The sequence below is a fragment of the Zalophus californianus genome, chromosome 4 (genome assembly GCF_009762305.2).
Source record: "Zalophus californianus isolate mZalCal1 chromosome 4, mZalCal1.pri.v2, whole genome shotgun sequence".
NCBI classification, from domain to species: Eukaryota; Metazoa; Chordata; class Mammalia; order Carnivora; family Otariidae; genus Zalophus; species Zalophus californianus.
The window spans coordinates 144383819-144404463 of record NC_045598.1 but is presented as its reverse complement, the minus strand read 5'-3'; the positions used below and the strand labels follow the sequence as shown (position 1 = coordinate 144404463).

Genomic DNA, 20645 nt, shown 5'->3' with positions numbered 1-20645 from the left:
ATTTACAGTAACAAATTTAAATGGGGGTGCCTGGGTGGCTTAGTCAGTTTCTACTCTTGGTTTCTGCTCAGGTCATGACTGCAGGGGTCCTGGCATCCAGCCCAAGCCTGGCTCTGTGCTCAGTGGGGAGTCTACTTGAAGATTCTCTCTGCCCCTCCCCATCTCTCAAATGAATAAATAAATCTTTAAAAAAATAAAATAAAAATAAATGGCTCAAATGGAGGCTTACTAATCTTACATTTGCTAGCCAGAATACTATTTAACCATTGCAAATACTTAGTGATAATATAATAATATTTTATCATAAAGGGATTGCCTATGTATTTTCAGGTTTTTTTAAACTTGAGTATATACTTTAAAAATTTTATTATAAAAAATTTCAAAAATACAGAAAAGTTGGAAGAATGAATACATACACCCTTTATATCTAGATTTAACAATTGTAAGTGCTTACCTGTATTTTCTCTGTGTGCATGTAAGAGAGAGAGAGAAAGCAATGCAACATGCATGCCCAAGTTTTCGGTGAAACATTTGAAAGAAGGTTGTTGATAGCAGGAAACTGCATCTCTAAATACCGTATCTAGAGACTAGGTAGAGCGTCATGAGCACAAAAGGGACCTGGAATGGATGTGCAGGGGCTGGAGACAAGGACCGAGTTCAAATTCCATTTTAGATGCAGTAGGAGGCAAATCGGTAGCTTTGAGTTGGCACTGCAGTCTGTGAGCTACAGTGGTGGCTCGGAGTAGGATGGTGACAGTGATGATGGCAAGGAATCAAGAGTTTTGAGATGCTATTTCCGAGGTGGGGAAGACTGGAGGAAGCCCACAGTGGCATGGCAGGCGAGGGCTGAGAGAGCAACTGATGCCTTCTGGAAATGTTCAGCTTGGACACGTGAGGCATTCACAGATTCACATCAAGTTTTTGGTTAAATAACAAATACATATATTAGAAGAGAAGTAAAAGTAGATCAGGTCTACTAACTGGCTTCTAAAAAGAAGTCTGAAAATAGCACCCTCTCCTGAGCGTAGATCCATAACCGATCTTTGTATTCAGACAGCAGGAGGATACTTGTTCTCTAGACTTGTCAGCAAACAATATGCCTGTATTAAGACAGAATTTTAAAGGGAATTTAAAAAAGCAAACCAATTTCTCTTGTATGTTATTGTCTCCTGGTGTACACCCTGCAGTACTCTGTGTATTTGTTATCTTTGTGAACAAAGTGGTCTGCCTGGGACCCATGCTACATGGAAAGAAAAATCTGTGTAAACTTGTATCTAAAGTGAAATATTGGGGTTTAAGTAGGAATTCCTCTTTGATAGTTTTTAAGCACTATTTTTTTCATGAGTTGATTTTGCAAATGTGCTAGTTTTGACTATTTTTAGGGTATGTTTCCACCCCTCCCACCCCCTTTTATAAGGGTGGTAGCCAAAAAAAGGCCAGTAGCAAGATAGAAACAACAGATTTAGAGCTCAGATTCTTCTTTCTTTCCCTTTACACCGAAGGCCAAAACAAAACCTACGTTGTTTGGAAGGGTGAAACAATTTTTTTTTCCTGCATGGTTCAAAGACCTTTATATATCATACCTTTCTAAATAATGGAATAGATACTAAACATCTGCCTGTTCAAGTGGAACTTGTGTATTCTTGTGACATCTGCATAGCTTTTGACTTCTAAAAGGATAACTTACCTTTACTTTGTCCTTTCCTCCTTAAATGTGTTTCCTTTCAAGAAATATTTAGTAAGCTTCTACCATGTGCAAGACATTTTTCTGGAAATGGGGAACCACAAATGAACAAAGACAGATATCTTTGCCATTGTGGAGCTTATATTCTAGTGGAGAGAGAATGAACAATAAATGAAACGTGTACTGTGTTAAACAGTGATCAACATGGTGAAGGGGAATAAAGCAAGGGAGGGTGAGATTGAAAGCACATGTGGGTGGGTGGAGTGAGGGAATTCAATTTTAGATAGTGTGGTCAGAGGAGGTTTCACTTAGAAGGAAAATTTGCATAGAGACTTAAAGAGCATTTTAAATATCCTCTCCCTATGAATCGTTCACAAGCTCGATTTCTGAAATGGCAATCTAGAGTGCCTGCGATATGTTTACAGCCTCTGTGACAGAGTGCTTGCTGAATTATTTGTACCATTGCTTTCTACCACTCTGAGAAGGTGTGGATAAGTTGAATAGAAGCACAACCTGAATATTGACGATTTATATCACTCTCCACCAAGGCTGCTGTCAATCAGAAATCATTCTGAATTCACCTATGATTCCATACTACTCTCTGAATTTTTGCAAATTGACTACGCCTATCTCGAGGCAAAATTTCCATTTCTTCCTATATTAGTGGCAAGTTGAGATTGTGTTCCTATCTTCACACAGCAGCATATGTCTGTCCCAAAGAAGCCACTGGCCTTGTCTCAGTATTAGGGAGATAGAACAATGTGAAGTGCTTCTCTGAGAAAAACTGGAATATAGTTCAGGCTTTTTTTTTTTACCTGATTTTTTTCTGACCTTTCAGCTCAGAGAGCTTTCAGTTTCATTGTTCCATTAATAATGATGGTCAGTTATTTCTTTGTCCGAGTCCATTTTTTATAATTTTTGGATATCTATTACAATAACTGAAGAATATTTTATGTGGAGGGGCACCTGGGTGGCACATCGGTTAAGCATCTGATTGTTTTCGGCTCGGGTCCTGATCTCAGGGTCTTGAGATGAAGCCCTGCATTGGGCTCTGCACTCAGCATGGATTCTGCTTGAGTTTCTGTCTCCCTCTCCCTCTGCCCCTCCCACTCATGCTCTCTTTCTCTCTAAAATAAATAAATCTTTAAAAAAACCAACAACAGTATTTTAGGTAGAGAGTGACATAGTTTTACTACCCAGTTAAAAGCTCTCATAGTTCAACAAAAAGATGCTGGCGTTCTTTTAAATTATCAGAATAGGGGCACCTAGGTGGTGCAGTTGGTTAAGCCTCTGTCTCTTGGTTTTGGCCCAGGTCATGGTCTTGCAGTCCTGGGATGGAGTTCTGTGTCGGGCTCCACACTCAATGCAGAGTCTGCTTGGGTTTCTCTCTCCCTCTTCCTCCGCCCCTCCCTGCCATGTTCTCTCTCTCTCTCTCTCAAATAAATAAATAAGTAAATCTATAAAAAAATAAAAATAAATAAATTATCAGATCAGAATATCATCTGCTCACATACTATTAGCAGTAAGCCCTGGATCTTCATGCCCATGTTAATTTTCCTGGATCAATTTTTTTCATAGAGTACCTTTGTATTTTAAGATCAGTTTAATGTGTCTGCTATATGTGAATCAAGATATGTATTAATTCCAGGTTAGCTGGCACCATAAAAATTATCAAGAAAAGGTTAATAACATAAGATACTGGTAGGAAAGAGATGCATGGCTAGAGCCATAATATGGCTTAAGTCTGAAGAGGGAACAAAGAACAGCAGCTAAAACCGTCAACAGGATTGTGAAGGAAAGTAAAATAACTAGTTTCAATATAATTTCAACGATAATAACAGCCAACTGTGTGCCAGGTCCTCAGAAAGTCCTAAAACCAGTAATTAGGGGCGCCTGGGTGGCTCGGTCCGTTAAGTGTCCGACTCTTGATCTTAGCTCAGGTCTTCATCTCAGGGTTTTGAGTTCAAGCCCTGCACTGGGCTCCACTGGGCCTGGAGCCTACATAAAAATAAAATAAAGTAAAATAAGACAGTATTTATACTATGAGTCAGTTATTAGTTTGTAACAACTCAATGACTAGTATCTTGACCAGGATAACCGTTATTAAGGGACAGAGCAAGAATAGGATACAAACTTAGAGCTGTTAATGAAGCTACTTCCTTCTTTTTATAAAAAAAGTTCCTAGAGAAGACAGCTCAGGATAACTAGAATGAAGTACAACTATCCAGAGATTCCTAAGAAAATTTTTATATTCGGATTGGTTTAGACAGGAAAAGGTTCATTTTTATCATTTCACTTGAAATCCAAGAATCCCCAGTTGATTGTGTGTGTGTGAATGACTATATGAATAACTCGCAAATCCTAGAAAATCTAGTCAGGCTAAACTATTGTAAGCCAAAAGATTGGGAAAGCCCTACAGTAAATCACTCATTAATGTCTAAGTAGGGGAAATTGGAAGTATTTTTGTGAAACAGACTTATCTAAGTAGTACAAATATATGATCTCCAAGTGAAATGTTGTTTGTAAATACAAAATTTTGAAATGAAGTGAAATAGTATATTTTAAAATATACCAAGTTTTTCTAATACTAAAGCACTTTGGATAGTCTTTATTCTGAAATTTTCCACAGAAAATAACTGAATGTCATCAGGTATAACATTTTTTTGGAAGTTATTTTTTTTTGCCATTAATAAGAATTTATGGTGAAACATATTGTATGCAAGCTAATGATTAATTCAACATTTATAAATACTTGCTATGGGGCAAGTCATGTGTTTTCATTAGAGATAAGAGTAGACACTTTTTACATAAAATGACTGATGCTATGATTGAGTAAAGTCAGGATATTGTGAGAGCATATAGGAGAGGCAGTCGACCCAGACTGGAATCACTGTGATGATTTTTTTCAAGATAACTTTGTTCATTTAGGGTGACCATATAATTTATCATCCAAACCAAAATATATTTGAGGGTGAAAGAGGACACTACTTACAATTACAGGGGATGATGGGTATAATGTGGGCATAGCCGGAGGGATGGCCTCTTTATTCCATCCCTACCATTTTAGGTGTGGAGATCCTGTATATGTCTGTGAATGTATACAAGTCCAATGCTGCTCTCTTATTCAGGAATACTGACTTCATCCACAAATCTGGGAGTGATTTGTCTGTGCTACTTCTGTTTTGTTTTTTTTTTTTTTTTCCATCTAAAAACCCTGGAGATAATGTAAAACGCTAAAGTTAAATATTTTTATATTATCTTTTAATCACATTGTATGGATTAAAGATTGGGCAGTTAGCTACAAAAACAATTGTGATCACTGTAAGCAAGTTGATTAGCTGTTTCTTTGATGGTTTTGGTGTGAGACAGTGAAAATGATACTAGTTTAGTTTTAGAAGGGTTACACCATTGCACAGGGAAATGCCATGGAGGCCTGCATGTTTGTTGAGAGATGCTTTTGCTTGGTTTGCAGGACCAGTGGTTTTGGCGAGTGAGAAACAACAGGGTGATGGATGGATACCCCATGCAAATTACTTACTTCTGGCGGGGCTTGCCTCCTAGTATCGATGCAGTTTATGAAAACAGTGATGGGAATTTTGTCTTCTTTAAAGGTAAGGAATTTTTCCCATGTCTTGCTCTGTTGTATTTTGGTCATTTTGTCCAGGGCTCTATAGCACACATAGAGATGAATAAGTAAAACCTGTTGAGTGAGGTTAGGTAGCTAATTCATCTTATGAAAGGAAATGCATATGTTGACTAGAAATATAAGTGAAAAGGAAAAAAAAGAAATATAAATGAAGTAAAGTCAATGATAATGTTTAACTCTAATTTATGTTTTCTTATATGGCGTTCTCATATATAAGTCAAATTTAGAAGGCATTGTGTTATTTCTTAGAATTTTTTAGATTTGGCTTAAAATATGAAAAGAAATGAATGAACAAATTGATAATAAAAAGCCATTTTTCCACTAACCAAAGGTTTTTGAGTTTTATGTTTTTTTTTTTTTAGAGTATTTGGAGTTACTTGCTATTTTTATAAAATGAAATCTATTTTACTTATTTTCATATACGGTATAATCTCTTAAGCTTTACTTGATTTAGTAAGTTTGTTAGTTTCCAGTAAACTAAGAAATTGCTCATAAAGGCAAGGAAAACTCATGAGTAGGAAAAAAATTCACCCAATTAATTTCACCCAATAAAATTTATTGGTTGTTATTTATCTAAGTGACAAATTTTAATTGCACAAATACTAACTGCCTGGCATGCAAAAGTAAGATTACCTGGTAAAATGAACTTATTCGGGGCATCTGGGTGGCTCAGTCAGTTAAGTGGCTGACTTCAGCTAAGGTCATGATCTCACAGTCCTGAGATTGAGCCTTTTATTGGGCTCCATGCTCAGCAGGGAGTCTGTTTCTCCCTCTCTCTTTCCTCTACTCCTCCCCCTTCTTGTGCTTTCTCTCTCTCTCTAATAAATAAATAAGATATATTTTTTTAAAAAGTGAACTTAGTCAAGTGCTTGGTATTCCATCCTCAAAACTTGCTTCAAAACAGTAAGTCATAAATCTGTGGGGGGAAACACAGGGAAAAGAAAGAGATTGAGTTGGAGGACTGACAGAATTGTGAGGAAAAGGTATAGGATAGAACTACCCTACAACTCAGCAATTGATATTTACCCAAGGATACAGAAATACTGATTCAGAGGGGCACATGCACCCTGATGTTTATAGCAGCATTATCAGCAATAGCCAAGTTATGGAAACAGCCCAAATGTCCATCAACTGATGGATGGATAAAGGAGATGTGGGGTGTGTGTGTGTGTGTGTGTGTGTGTGTGTGTGTGTGTGTGTAGCAGAATATTACTCAGCCATCAAAAAGAATGAAATTTTGCCATTTGCAATGATGTGGATGGAGCTAGAGTGTATTATGCTAAGTGAAATAAGTCAGATAAAAACAAATTTAAGACACAAAACAGATGAACATAGGGGAAGCAAAAAAAAAAAAAAGAGAGAGAGGAAATACTGTTGTATTTCCCCTATCTTAAACCAGGGATTGACATTTTACTATAGAGAACAAACTGAGGGCTGATGGAGGGAGGGGGGATGGGCTAAATGGGGGATGGGCATTAAGGAGGGCACTTGTGATGAGCACTGGGTGTTACATGTAAGTGATGAATCACTGAATTTTACTCCTGAAACCAATATTATACTGTATATTAACTAACTAGGATTTAAATAAAAACTTGAAACAAACAAAAAAAGATATTTGAGCTGAAACTGAGAACTAGAGTGCAGAACATATCAACTGATTGACTGATTGATTGATTGATTGACTGTATTAGCCAAGAACTTAAAGAGCTGAAAAGAAGTTTAAACAGGCATAGAGGTAGAAGGAAAGAAAAGGGGATCTTAACACCTCAAAAAAGCAATTATTCCCAGATTCAAACTAGATGAATTTATAGTAATGATGAGGATAATGAAAACAATAGAGTATGAGAAACACTTGAAATATTTTAAGTGAGATACAAACTATCCATATAAAATGAAAGTGTATACCTGGGATTTATTTTATCTTTACAGATTGTTCCTGGAGGAAAGAGGAGGGTGTAGTACATTAGTTTTAAGCACATAAGGATTCTGCAATCATACTGCCAGTTTTGAACAGTTAATAGCTGTATGAACTGGGCAAATCACTTAATTCTCTTTGTCTCAGTTTCTCCATCTGGGAATGGGGTTAGTATTACTCCCCATTTCAGGATTAGCTTGAGGACTAAATTAATTACTACATGTGAGGTGCTTGGCACATACAAGTTTTTGATAAATCTCAGCTATTGCTATTACTAGTATGGTTATTGGTAATTTATTGCCCTCCTGCTGTCTACAATAAGCATATAAATGAAGTGGACATGCATTGTACCACTGTGGACAAAGAAAGGATACCATATAAAGATTCTGAATCTTAGGGGCATGATATTTGGAAGGAAATTACCCTCCCCTACACTCTTCGTTGGTCCTATGAGCAGTAGCAACAGAAACAAAGGAAGAATAAGCCCAAGGTAGCTTTCAGCTTGAAGGCCATCCCAGGAGGCACCATCCCACCACAGGATCCTTAGTGCTCTCTGACAAAACTGCCTGAGCAAAAACTGCCATAGTCATAAATCAGTGTTCTGACAGCTCTTTTTATTGCCGTAGGGCCTTCTCACTTTCATTCATTTTGCTCCTCTCACCCATTCACTTGTGGAACGGGTAAGCTCCTTTTCATTTTGCAACAGCCAACAGAAAAGGCACCTCCTCAGAATGTCCCTCTGCCCATCCTCTTTAAAGTGGAGGGGAGGGGGGTGGGGGGGATGGGTTAGCCCGGTGATGGGTATTAAAGAGGGCACGTACTGAAGGGGGCACTGGGTGTTATGCACAAACAATGAATCATGGAACACTACATCAAAAACTGATGATGTAATGTAGGGTGATTCATATAACATAATAAAATTTTTAAAAAATGTAAAATTAAAAAAAAAAGTAGTACCTTCCAAATTGCACATGGAAACCACAACTTCCAACACAGCACATGGAATAATCTGAAATTACCTACAGCATTCAAATGTAAATTTCATGAGAGATTTATCCATAGTTTCTTGCACACTACTGTATTTTCAGTTCTTAGAACAGTGCTGGCGCATAGTAGGTGCTTAACAAACATTTTAACAAAAACAATATGGGTGAATATGATTTGACTTGGTATGGTGTTTCTTATATTATGATGCTAGCAATAGGAGTAACTTTGTTTCCTGTTACATATTTATTCAACTTCTAGAATGTTGTACTTGTCAGTGGTCTCTCCTGATATACTGCTAGTATCAGGAAATGCCTAATCTTAGAACTCTTGTCATTCCAAGGATCCTGCTGTGGTGCTTCCTTCCTCCACTTTTCTCTCCACAGTTCTTTCAGGTAAACCTTCTCCAAACCCAGCCATGAATACACAGCTTCCCTGTTCCAAATATCTTTGCTTTTCCAGAGGGAGCCAGAAGCTCTGGGTAATGCAGTAAGACCACCCCCTCTTCTAGTATTCACCTTACCGCTGGCAGGAGAGTTAAGAGCTCCAGAACATGGGACTTGAGTTAATACACCACTCCCTTCACTATCCCCACCACAACACCACAATCACAATCAAAATGACCATCTCAGCCTGCTGCTATCTATTTATGACCTTTATCACCTCAAAAAGTACAGCTTTTCTGAGGAATCAAATCATTCCTCATCCTAAGACTATCCTCCTCATTTTGCTATATGGGCCGTAAAGCAGTCTGAACCTCATCTCTAGCAGTCCAATTTCCCCTCCTTATTCTAAATCTCTACATACCATCTCAGAACTATATATTTCACTTATTTATTGTTTATCTGTATTCTTCTTACTAGAATATCAGCTCCATAAGGGCAAAGTCTTCTCTCCCCCATTCTTTTTCTTTTATACTGTTGTATTCCCCATATCTTAAACCATGGATTGACAGACTTTTCAGTAATGACCAAATAGCAAATATTTTAAGCTTTGCAACCCATACCATCTCTATTACATATCCTTTTTTTTTAACCTTCAAAAATGTAAAAACTCTTCTTAGATCATAGGCTGTACAAAAATAAGCATTGTTCATAGTTTGCTGCCCTCTGGAATATAGTAAATTTTTTTTATATACCTGGAATATAGTAAACAGTAAACAAAGATTTATTGAATGAATAAAGAATAAAATTCAAGCCCTAATCTGTATCCATTTTCACAGACAGCCCTATCAAAGTTAGTCTCAGCCTGTCCTGGCCATACTGGACCATTGCTACTAATGGATTTAAACATTACTCTTCTTCAGGTTGCTCCTTCCTTTAGCCTTTTTTACCTTCAGTTTCTTTCTCTTTGTCTTTCCCTTCTTTCCCTTTATGTCCTTTATGTTTCTTCTCTTCTGATCTACACGAATACAATAGTACTTGTACTTAACTAGCTTTGCCTGTTATTCACCCTATTTAACTAAAGTCCATGTTGGGATATAAACTTATTTAATCATGCATTTCCTAAGTGTACTCAGTATTAGCCTTATTTTCATCTTACCTAAGAATTTGAAGGTATGCATTTCAATATAAGTAAAAATGAGTGTTTAATTATAAAGTCTAAATACTATCTTAGTAATATAAAAATAGGCATAATGTTATATTCAAATGAATCTTTATAAATATCTGAAGAAAAATGGGAAGCCACAGATCCAATTAAAACTTCATACTTTGGTATAATTTATATAATTTTTAAAACTTTGGGTGAAATTATATGTGTGCATATATGTCATATGCAGTGGGAGTTGTCAGTATATAAATTATGAAAATGTAAGCAACTTGTCCTCTATAAATGTGATCAGTTCTATATTCTTAATAGAATCTTACTGCTTTTCAGTATGTTAAAGTATAGCATATCAAAATATATTGATGTGTCTTCTGCTTCCAACCACAATGTAAATAATAGGGGTCAGATTTATCCTCCCACCTAAACCCACCAACAATTGGAGAAAGCATATAAAACAATGATTTTCATGACACTGGACAGCAAGAAACAAAAGGTAGTAAACCTGAGAGTCAGGAAACAAAGAGAAATGAGCCTGGAAATTGTCCCAGTTTCCTGTTTTGGGAGAGTTTCCAGGCTATGGAACTAGATAGTGGAATCCAGGTGGTGTTCAGAAGACTGTCTCAGTTGAGAGGAACAGAGCTCAGGGTCAAAGGACAGCAAGGTGGCCTCGGTGCACAGAGCAAAGCAATGCAGAGGAGAGAGATGCACAGAGTGCAGACACAGAAATTAGCAGAGGAATCCCCTAAAGTATGGGAGGAAGAATTGGTCAGCATATGTATGTAGGGAAACTACTGATGTGTAGAATAAGAATCATTTAGTAGGATGAAATAGGACAGTTCCTGACACTCACACAGCACTAACAGTACTGATTCCCACCAGCTACCTCTCCATGGCCATTGGATAGAACACCGAAAAGGATCTTACCTCAGTAGTGGGAATGCTTATCCTAGAATGTTCCACTCCTACCTAAAAAATCTTCAAAGACCTGAAGCAATCAAATTGTTTCCAAGTAACAGTCCTAGGACAAAGCTCAAGAATATTTCTAAGGATACAAAAATATTCATCCAATAAGGAAAAATTCACAGCATCTGACCTCTTGCATAAGAGTGGGGACAGACAACGATGTCACATATCAATTTTATTTATTATTGTACTGGAGATTTTATGTAGCATAATGAGGCAAGATATATAATAAATAAAATGATATTCACAGTATGACTGTCCATGTTGAAAATTAGATGCAGTCAACGCATTATCTCTAACGGACAAGTGAATTTAGCAAGGTTGCAAGATATAAGACCATTATACAAAAAATAATTGTATTTCTCTATATTTTCAAAAACTGGTGAAGGGTCTGAAATTTTACCCTATTTGTAAGCTCACTTTCATGGATGTTGGTAGAAACACAGGATTCCTAAGTCAGAGAAGAAGACAGAGACAAAGGCATTTGTATGAGTCCCCTGAGCCCCTGATTCCCAAAGGGTGTTGTGAAGAGGACCAGGTGAATCCTGTACATATAATCAGTTGCATTGCAGGAGAGGAACCACAAGCTTAGAGAACCTAAATATTTCATAATGAGCAGTAAGCTTCTTTAAATTTTATCCCAAAGGGAGACATTTTCTTTATTATACTGGACAATAAGCACATCTTTTTCCTTTGCTGTGGAGGAGACAGACTCTATAACCCAAGATTGTTGCTATACAAATATCTTTCAAAATATAGTCCAGAGCAAAGGCAGTCATTGCCTCTGTTCACCAGACATGCTGAAAATCAAGTGACTTATGGAAAATTGTCTCCCATCACAAAGTAGCAAAGAATAGTCAAGAATTGAAAATTAAAAAAAAATTACAGTAGCATCAAAAAATGTTAAATACTTAGAGATCAGTCCAAAAGATACATGAATGACCTCTACGCTAAAAACACAAAATTTTGCTAAATAAAGTAAAGAAGACAAATAAATGAACAAATATGTCTTATTAGTTTGAAAACTCAATATTGTTATAGCTCTCACCAAATGTATCTGTACATTAAGTGCAATAACAATCAAAATCCCCACAAGGCTTTTTGTATTAATTTAATCACGCTGATTCTAAAATTCATGTGCAAAATGCAAAAGACCTAGTATAGACAAAACCATTTCTAAAACACTAATTGAATTGCAGTCTTATTTGAAAGCTACAGTAATGAAGACAGTGTGGCATTGTCATAAAGATTAAAAAAAAAATCAGTGTAACAGACTACAGAACAGATGGACAAGTAATTCTGACAAAGGTACAAAGGAAATTCAGGGGAAAAAAGATAATCTTTTCAATGAATGATGCTGAAACCATGGGATATCCATATGCAAAAAAAAAAAAAAAAAAACTCTAATCCAAACTTTGTACCATATACAGAAATTAAGTGGTCCTAACCTAAATAGGAGTTATAACTATAAAACAACTAGAAGAAAAATAGGAGATAAATATATGTGACTTCGGTTTAGGCAAAATTTCATATGTTTGATTTCAAAATCACAATCCATAAAAGAAACATTGATGAATTTGACTTTATCAAAATTAAAAGTTTCTGCTCTTCAAAAATACTTTTAATAAAAAAATATGCCTTAGACTAGGTATATGCAAACCATATATATGATGAAGGGTTTGTATCCAGAAGAAATAAAGAACTCTCAAAACTGAAAAAGAAAACAAGCAACTCAATAAAAATGAGCAAAGAATTTAAACAGAAACTTTACCATGGTTGATCTATGGATGGCAAATAACCACACAAAAAGATGCTTACCAGTATTAATCATTAGGGAAATGCAAGTTACAACCACCATGAGAGGGGCACCTGGGTGGCTCAGTCAGTTAAGGGTCCGACTCTTGGTTTTCTCTCAGGTCAGGATCTCAGGGTCGTGAGATCAAGCTGCACATGGAGCTCTTCACTCGGTGCGGAGTCTGCTTGAGGTTATCTCCCTCTCCCTTCCCCACTCCGCTCGTGCGCTCTCGCTCTCGCTCTCTCTCTCTCTCTCTCTCAAATAGATAAATAAAATCTTAAAACACACCCCCACACACACAATGAGATACTACTGCCTACTTAATAGAATGGCTAAAATTAAAAACACTGATCATGCCAAGTGTTGAGAGTTCCTTAAAAAGTTAAATACATAGTTACTGTATGATCCAGCCATTGCACTTAGATATTTTCCCAAGGCAAATGAGAACATATGTCCAAAGACATCTACACAAATACTCAAAACAGATGTACTTGTAATCACCCCAAATCAGAAGTAATTCTAATATCCTCAACTGGTGAATGGATCATCAAGCTGGTATATCCATATAATGAAATGCTACTTAGCAATAAAAAGGATGAATTACCAATTTACACTACAACATAGATGAAGCTCAAAGTAATTATGCTCAGTAAAGGAATTCAGACAAAAAAGAGTACTCATATTAAGCTCTAGGAAATGCAAACTGATGCATAGTGACAGAAAGGTGCCTGAAGGCAGGTCAGAATTGAGCAGGAGTACAAAGAAGCATGAGAAAACTTAGGGTGATCTATATGTTCGCTATTTTGATATATTGATATTTTGACAGATACATATGTGAAAACTTAACATATTATATACTGAAATAGGTGCTATTTATTGTATGTTAATGGTACCACAGTACGGCTTTACTAAAAAACAGCTTTACTAAGGACGTCAGTTTATGTTGGAATAGTTTAAGTAACTATTTCATAAATTTAATACACTGGCGACTGTGGGTAGTAAAATTTTGCTCCTGCATTATTCTATAGCATGTTAATTATGAGCACCCAAATTAACACTATGCTGGTTTCCGTCCCTTACTTTAACTCAGTGATAATTAAGCAGAGTGTCCCCATATAGCAGAGATGCCTCATTCCCAGCAACCTCTCTTCTTGGCTGTATTTCTAGTATCATTGAGAATAGTAGAATGTGGAACTAACTAAATCTTAATATAGAATTAATCCATTTACTGAAGATATATTTAAAATATTAATTCCAATTTAGTCTTAGACTTTACTGCTTACAATGATTATTACTGTAGTTTCTAATTAAGTATTTATATTGGAATGACTATGTAAAATGTAAGTTGATGCCCGCATTTGAAATAATTTCATCATTGTTATTTTATATTGCTTATCTAGGTTATTTTTACTCTCTATTCTAATTTCCCTACTCTTATTTTTGTCTATTTTTTAGTTATGTTGTACTATGTTATCACATCTTTTTCCTTTAAGAGCCTTCAAATTTTTGTGTAATAAAGCAAGGTATAAGTAAGTAGATACATATTTTAAGGAATTTTTTCATTCTGCCTCACATATGTATATGTGTGTGTACTGTTTTTAAGAAGCAAATATATAATATCTCCCTTTACTAATCAGGGTTTCCCTCAGTGTAGCTTGCTTATATTTGAATGTGGGCCTATATACAAACCACACAATTTCAGCTAGTCAGCTATTTTAACATCACTCAGGTAAATCAAATAGAGTAACATTTTGTAAGCACAATCAACCCAGATGTTTATATTCTCAATTACTAGTCATGTTCAGGCTGAATGGTTATGAGATAATATCAAAAATAAATTTTGAAAATTGAGTTGGTACAATTCTCTCAAGAACTGAAAATAATTTTTAAAATGAACATTCCAGTGCTGTCAAAATCAGTAACAGTCAAAATCAAGTAGTTGAAAGGTCTCAAAATTCATATTGTTGCTATCACTTAACTTTAAGCAGTACTTATCATCCTATTTGACAGTTTCATTTCAAGAGGCAAAAATCATTTATAGAATTGGAAGCAAAATATCTAGGATGTTAAAGAGCAGGGTAATAAAGGTTAGGAATAAGAAGGCATACAAAAGATGTGTATCATAAAAGAAGAGTTGTCTAAAATATGTGGCACTGGAAAGTGGCAAAGAAAATAACTGGTTAAAAATTATGTAATTTGCATTATTCTTTTATTTCAAATACTCCTATAAACTAGCAGTTTCCTTTTGCTGCTTGCAAATCTTCACTCTTGAAAGGTTTAGGGTGTGCTAATGAAGTTCATATGAGGTAGAAATACACTGTTTCTTACATGGTGCAATGGATAACCTGAAAGATCTTCTACTATAAATAGATGAATGCAATGATTACTTATTTCCCTATAGGAGGTAATGGAAAATTATGCCTAAAGAGCTACACTAGATTAAGGAATCTACATTCAGTGGCCTTGATACACACAAAAATAGATTCCTAACATGTGAATTGTGCTATTTCTTGAAGTATAATATTCAGAGAATTTTAATATTAGTGTTTATATTATATATTGGCATGAAGTAATCATCTGAACCAAGGGACCAAACATATAATATTTGGAAAAATCTTCCTTGATCATTTACCTCTACTTATTTGTAACAATTCAAAGAGTCCATGATATGTTTTTATTATGGCTGTTTTTATTCACATTTTAAACTACAATATTTTCCCATCAGTAAATCTTGTGTCTAGTTTTTTTTCCATTTTCCAAAATTTTTATCATATCCTCTTATTTACTATGTCAGGTTTGAGTTCCCTGGGAAGCAAACCCTGAAATAAAGTTACGAGGAGAGAAGTAAGCCTCTGAAAAGCAAAGAGGGAAAAGGCAAGACTAGCCTGGAAAGCCTTGGACTATGCTATAGATGTGACAGGGTCTTGGCGAACCAAACAAGGAGCTCGAGAGCAAAGACTGCCTGTTCGAGGAGTCTCACGTAGAGTAGAAATGGCCAGGATTTAGGATGTGCCATGCTCAGTCATTGGCTGGATGCTGCCCAAAAAGAGCAGGGCTTTGGCCCATCCCAAGGCACTTAGCTGACTTCTTGGCCCCGTTATCAGATCCAAAGGCATTTGGTTGATTAATAGGCCAGTTCTTTCTTGAAGAGAAGTTTAATAAGCTGCCAAGTCAGTGGCTGCCACATTTGTGGAAATATTCAAAACTCTCTGCTTACTAAATGATGTTGTAGAACCTGGCAAAATAAATGCTGGTAATAAGTCGTACAACCTCCATAGTTGGGTATTTGTTCAAATTTCTTGAGTAAGCAGCCTATAAACAATATAGAATATAGAACTTAATTCAAATAATTGGCACTAACATAGATCAGTGTACTTAATCATTTATTATTGATATTATTTATTTGAATTGGTATCAAGCAAATTTGAACAGTAGGATATTGCATTCTATAAAAATAGTAAGTGCCATATATTGGGTACCGTGATCTGAGTATAGTATGGGTATATTATACATTTGATTTCTCCTTATTTCCAGGTCTCTGAATGGGAGGTGCTAGTATCTAATGTATGAAATAGGAAAGGAAGATTCAGATTTAGTTACTTGCCCAAGATCTCACAGCGAACAATTGGCAGAGCTGTCAACCCTTAGTTCTATCTGCTTTCAAGGCTGTTTGATGTTCCACTAAGCCATAGAATCTAATACAAAAAATATTAATTCTTTATTACTTTTTTTAAATCCCTGAAGTGTTCTCTAAGAATATGTCAATGTTGAACAATAATTAGCCCAATAAACGATAGTTATTAAGTAATCTAAGTGCAGTCTTCTTTTATATGAAGAAAATCCAGCCTTTAAGGAACTAATGTTCTCTTTAATGTAGAAGGACACATAGCAAATATGTTTGGCTTTGTGGATCATATGGTTTTTCAATCATAACTACTAAACTCTGTCATTGTAGGGTGAAAGCAGACTAGACCATATGTAATAAATAGATGTGACTGCATTCTGATAAAATTTTATTTACAAAAACTGGTGGCCCTAGTTTACTAACCAATGTTGTAATAAAAGATACAAAATATAAATGTGTAAGGAGAGTTTTGTGGCCTCCACAAGACAAAAATAGAGTTGATTTTTTTAGTTAATAAATTATAAAGGGTATCTGATTACTGAGGATACAATGAACAAGGCATGAGCAGAATACAGTGGATTAATTAATAAATACTTCCAATAATAAATATGGAATGATTACTTGATAAAGCAGGAAGGAAGCAGAAAATCATCGCAATTCTGAAAGCCAGACAGAGTGTAAATGTGTTCTATTGAGAGAGTCCATTTGGAATAGCAAGTTGAGCACTGAATTAAAATACCTGGACTGTAGTACAAATATATTAGCTATTGGTTGTGTGCTTTTAAGCACATCACTTCACTTCTTTGGCCTGTAAAATAAATGTGTTAGGCTGGATTCTCAACCATTTTTCTGATCTAGTACATCTGAACAATACAGTGCACTCCCATTAGTAACAATGCGCCAGTCCAAGGGTGTTAGAAAAGCATGTACAAATCTTAGCTTGATAAAAATTTTAAAAAGTCATTAGAAAATACAGTTTTCCTTGTAGGAATAACCATATAATTTAAAAATTTTTCAAGGGATTATTTGCTTAGTGCCTGTTTCCTCTGCTGCTCCAGCAGCTTTATAAGAGCAAGAATCTGTTTCTTTCACTGGTATCTACAGTCCTAGCTTAGTGACTGGCTATAAGAGGCTCTTAATAAACAGACATTGGATGGATGGATGGATGGATGGATGGATGGATGGATGGATGAATCTCATTGGTGAATTACTGGAATAGGTGGTCTGTAAAGTTGTCTCCAACGGTAAACATTCTTTGAGGTTATTCTTTTTATTTATAAAGCTTCTCTGTCTTTAACTCAGACTTGTTGATATTTTCCTCTGCATTCTGCCAAGTACAATGTCAGTAAGGACCAGTTCTTTCCACTTGCTCCAGAATATGTGAACCTCATAGGAAATCCAGTAAATGCCTTCATTATGCCAAAGAGGCAATATTTTCCTTGAGAATCAGACCATCTGATGGTAAGGTCGTTAAAAATCTACCTCTCCAATGTTAAAAAAAAAAAAAAGTTGCATATGAATCTCCCATACTTAAAAATATTAACAAGAGAAATAAAGTTACTTCAACTTTGTCATGTGAAAGTCTTATCAAGATACAAAAGGAATTGTATAATTGTATTAATTAGGTGTTATTAATAAACACCTGGAGATTTAACTGTGTAATTCATAATCTTTGTTGAGTTATTTTCTTAAATTCTAAGCCACAAATACTCAGCAGGCAAGGTGTTGTATTTCTTAATTTTTTTGTGTATAACTGCTGGGATCTCATCATATAATTCTATAGGAAATGTTTGCTGATGAGTTTTCTGTTTTGCTTTGTTTTTTGAAGGGAATATGAGTGCATTAAAAAGGAAAAAAAAATCCCCTGCTGTATGTTCCCAACAGGGGGAAAAATGCTAATTGAATGCTAATCTTCTATACAAAGTCCTTGATTATTAACCGTGAGAGGCTCATTCTTTCTCCCTTTTATTGACTGAAAACTCTTGACCAACAGTATAGGGAAGTACTTCTGAAACACATTTTTTTCTTTTTTAAAAAAAAAAAACAAGAATTTCCTGGAAGAACTGTACTCTTTTTCTTTTTTCACATAGTATTCCCTTCTGAGAAACCCTGGAAAACATAAACTAGGGTTCTGTGAACATACTCTCATGCTACCTGCACCAGGGCATCCTGGATATCCGTGAGCCTAGTGATATCACTGTACAAGGCCTGGAAAAAGTATGAAGAAATTTTCATGGATAGGATAGAGATAAAGAACTATAAACAGAAGTAGTATAACGTTTAATAGAATGTTGCTGCTTAAAAGAAGACATAACCAACCGAGTTTAGCAGATAACAGGTTTACTCTAAATAGCAAGCATGGAGGGCACTGGAACTATATTATCCTTTCCTAAATAAAACTGAGATGAAAAGAAAGAATGCAATAGTCACTGAGGTAGAGGCTAACATAGAACAGAACTTTCTTTTTATTGTATTGTTTTAAGACTTTCTATTTTAAATGCTACAGAGATAGGACTAAAATATTGAGCAAGCTGGGAAACAGTTGTCTGGATTTTCCGTCTCACTAACTCTGGCAAGAAAGTGATCTGGGCCCTTGGGGTATTTTTTTCTTTAGAAAATATTCAGATTAAACAATGGCTCAGGATAGGGGTATATTTTTATGATAGTATTTCCCAACGCACAGTTAAATATAATTACTTAAATGGCCCTCCAACACAATACTGGGACATGCCTTTTTATTTTCTGACTTGTTAGTGGTTAGAAAACTCATTTTTTTTTCTGCTTTACTAACAAGATTCAAGACTAAGGCCTACAATGTTATTTATGTAGCCTTTTCATTTTTGTTTTGATCTTATATTTGGTTATTCATGTAAAATTAAACATATATCTTTGAATTAATAATCATTTATTAAGCACCTACTACTTTCCAGGCATTATATATAATGGTGTCAGACACAGTGTTTGTCCCTCAGGTTGCTCACAGCCTACAGCAGGTGGCAGCCTTGTGATCCATTAAAGCACTAAGTTATATGTACTAAAAGTATACCAAGTAATATGGTAAAGGGGAAGACTACATACTTTGTCAATGTAAGAGGCCCACCTTATTCAGATAGTAACTGCTTTCCAGAGAAATGATGTTAAGCTAAGTTTTGAAAAAGTCATACCCATTTTCCAGAAATGGAAATAAATGAAATGGAGATGAAATAAGAGACTCATATTGAGAAGAATCTCGAGATGACATATAGATGAGTTTGTGTTTTATGCCGAATGCAATGGTAAACCACTGAAAATTTTAAACAAAAGAGAGATAAAATCAGGTATGCATCTTAGAGAGATCACTTTAATGACCTTGTGGAAGACAGATAAAAGTGGGACTGAAGGCAAGGAGATAAGAAAGGAGGTTATTGAAATAATACAAGCTAGAAAACAAAAGTGTTGCTCTTAAGGCACATGGATGGAAGACAGTATGGTGCCCTGGCTAAAAGCCAGGACTTTGGCTAACAGACTTGGGGCTCAAGCATATCTCATACCTTGTGTGATTTTTGGATGGCCAAAAATTAAAACCGAACAATAATTACTCAGTTAAAAGAAAAATAAACCCAACCAGATTAATTGAGTTTAGGGGCGGGTGTGTAACAGGAAGTCATTCAAGAACTGGCTACACTTGCCATTTCTCTAATAAGCCTCCTGGTCTCTCCCTGTTTGTAGCTTTGCTCTTTGCATCTACTCCATTCTCTTTTCTCTTTCAGTTCCTTTCTCTGGTTACTCAGTTTATATATCCTCATAAGGTATGCTTGCCTATGGCCATCATGCTCTTCGAGCCTCATACTATATAATGAATAGGCATTTCCTTCTGCTGAGTGGAATGTCTCTCAATATTTCCTGGGTCACATTCCCAAGAAAGAAAAATGAATGGCTCTGCTCATCTCTGCTCATCTGCCTAAACTATGATCCATAACGCTGCAGCATTTTGACTGGCTCTAGCCTTGGATGGTAATATAGAGAGAAGATATGGAGAATAGTGAGACCTACTTCAGAGCTTGTGAAAAAAACAATTACCTTTAGAAGGGATAATTGAAAAGTTTACCTATATCAGTGGCAATAAGAATGAACTGCAGGGGAGAGGTTTAAGGAAAAGTTTAGAAATCAAAGCAGCTGAATGTAATGATCCATCAGATATGAAACATAATAAACAGGGAGGTTTCTGATGTGATGCATTGAGTAATTAGCAGGCCATCTACCCAAATAGGGAAAACGGGAAGAACGGTCCTTTGATGAGTTCAAATTTGAACTTATGGGTCAACTTTGTCGAAAATCCCAGCAGGTAGCTCTATATACTGTTTGGCTCTCAAGAGCTATTTGGATTAGAGATAGCCATTTATGACCACTCTCTTTTTTGGCTTCTAAGGTTTTCTTTTACTTTAGTCTTCCTCCCTGCCTCTTCTACGTCCTTTGCATTTGCCTACTCTTACCTCTTCCCTTGTG

The 20645-nt window shown here is 35.8% G+C and overlaps 1 protein-coding gene across 2 annotated transcripts in view; it reads left to right on the top strand.

Annotated features, from left to right (window-relative positions):
- MMP16 (matrix metallopeptidase 16) overlaps positions 1-20645 on the top strand; it is a 279717-nt gene that overhangs the window by 230005 nt on the left and 29067 nt on the right. For both annotated transcript variants that reach the window (XM_027577350.2, XM_027577340.2), the window contains one exon: positions 5157-5295. In XM_027577350.2, the coding sequence (XP_027433151.1) occupies positions 5157-5295 (139 nt within the window). The remainder of the gene's footprint in view (positions 1-5156; positions 5296-20645) is intronic.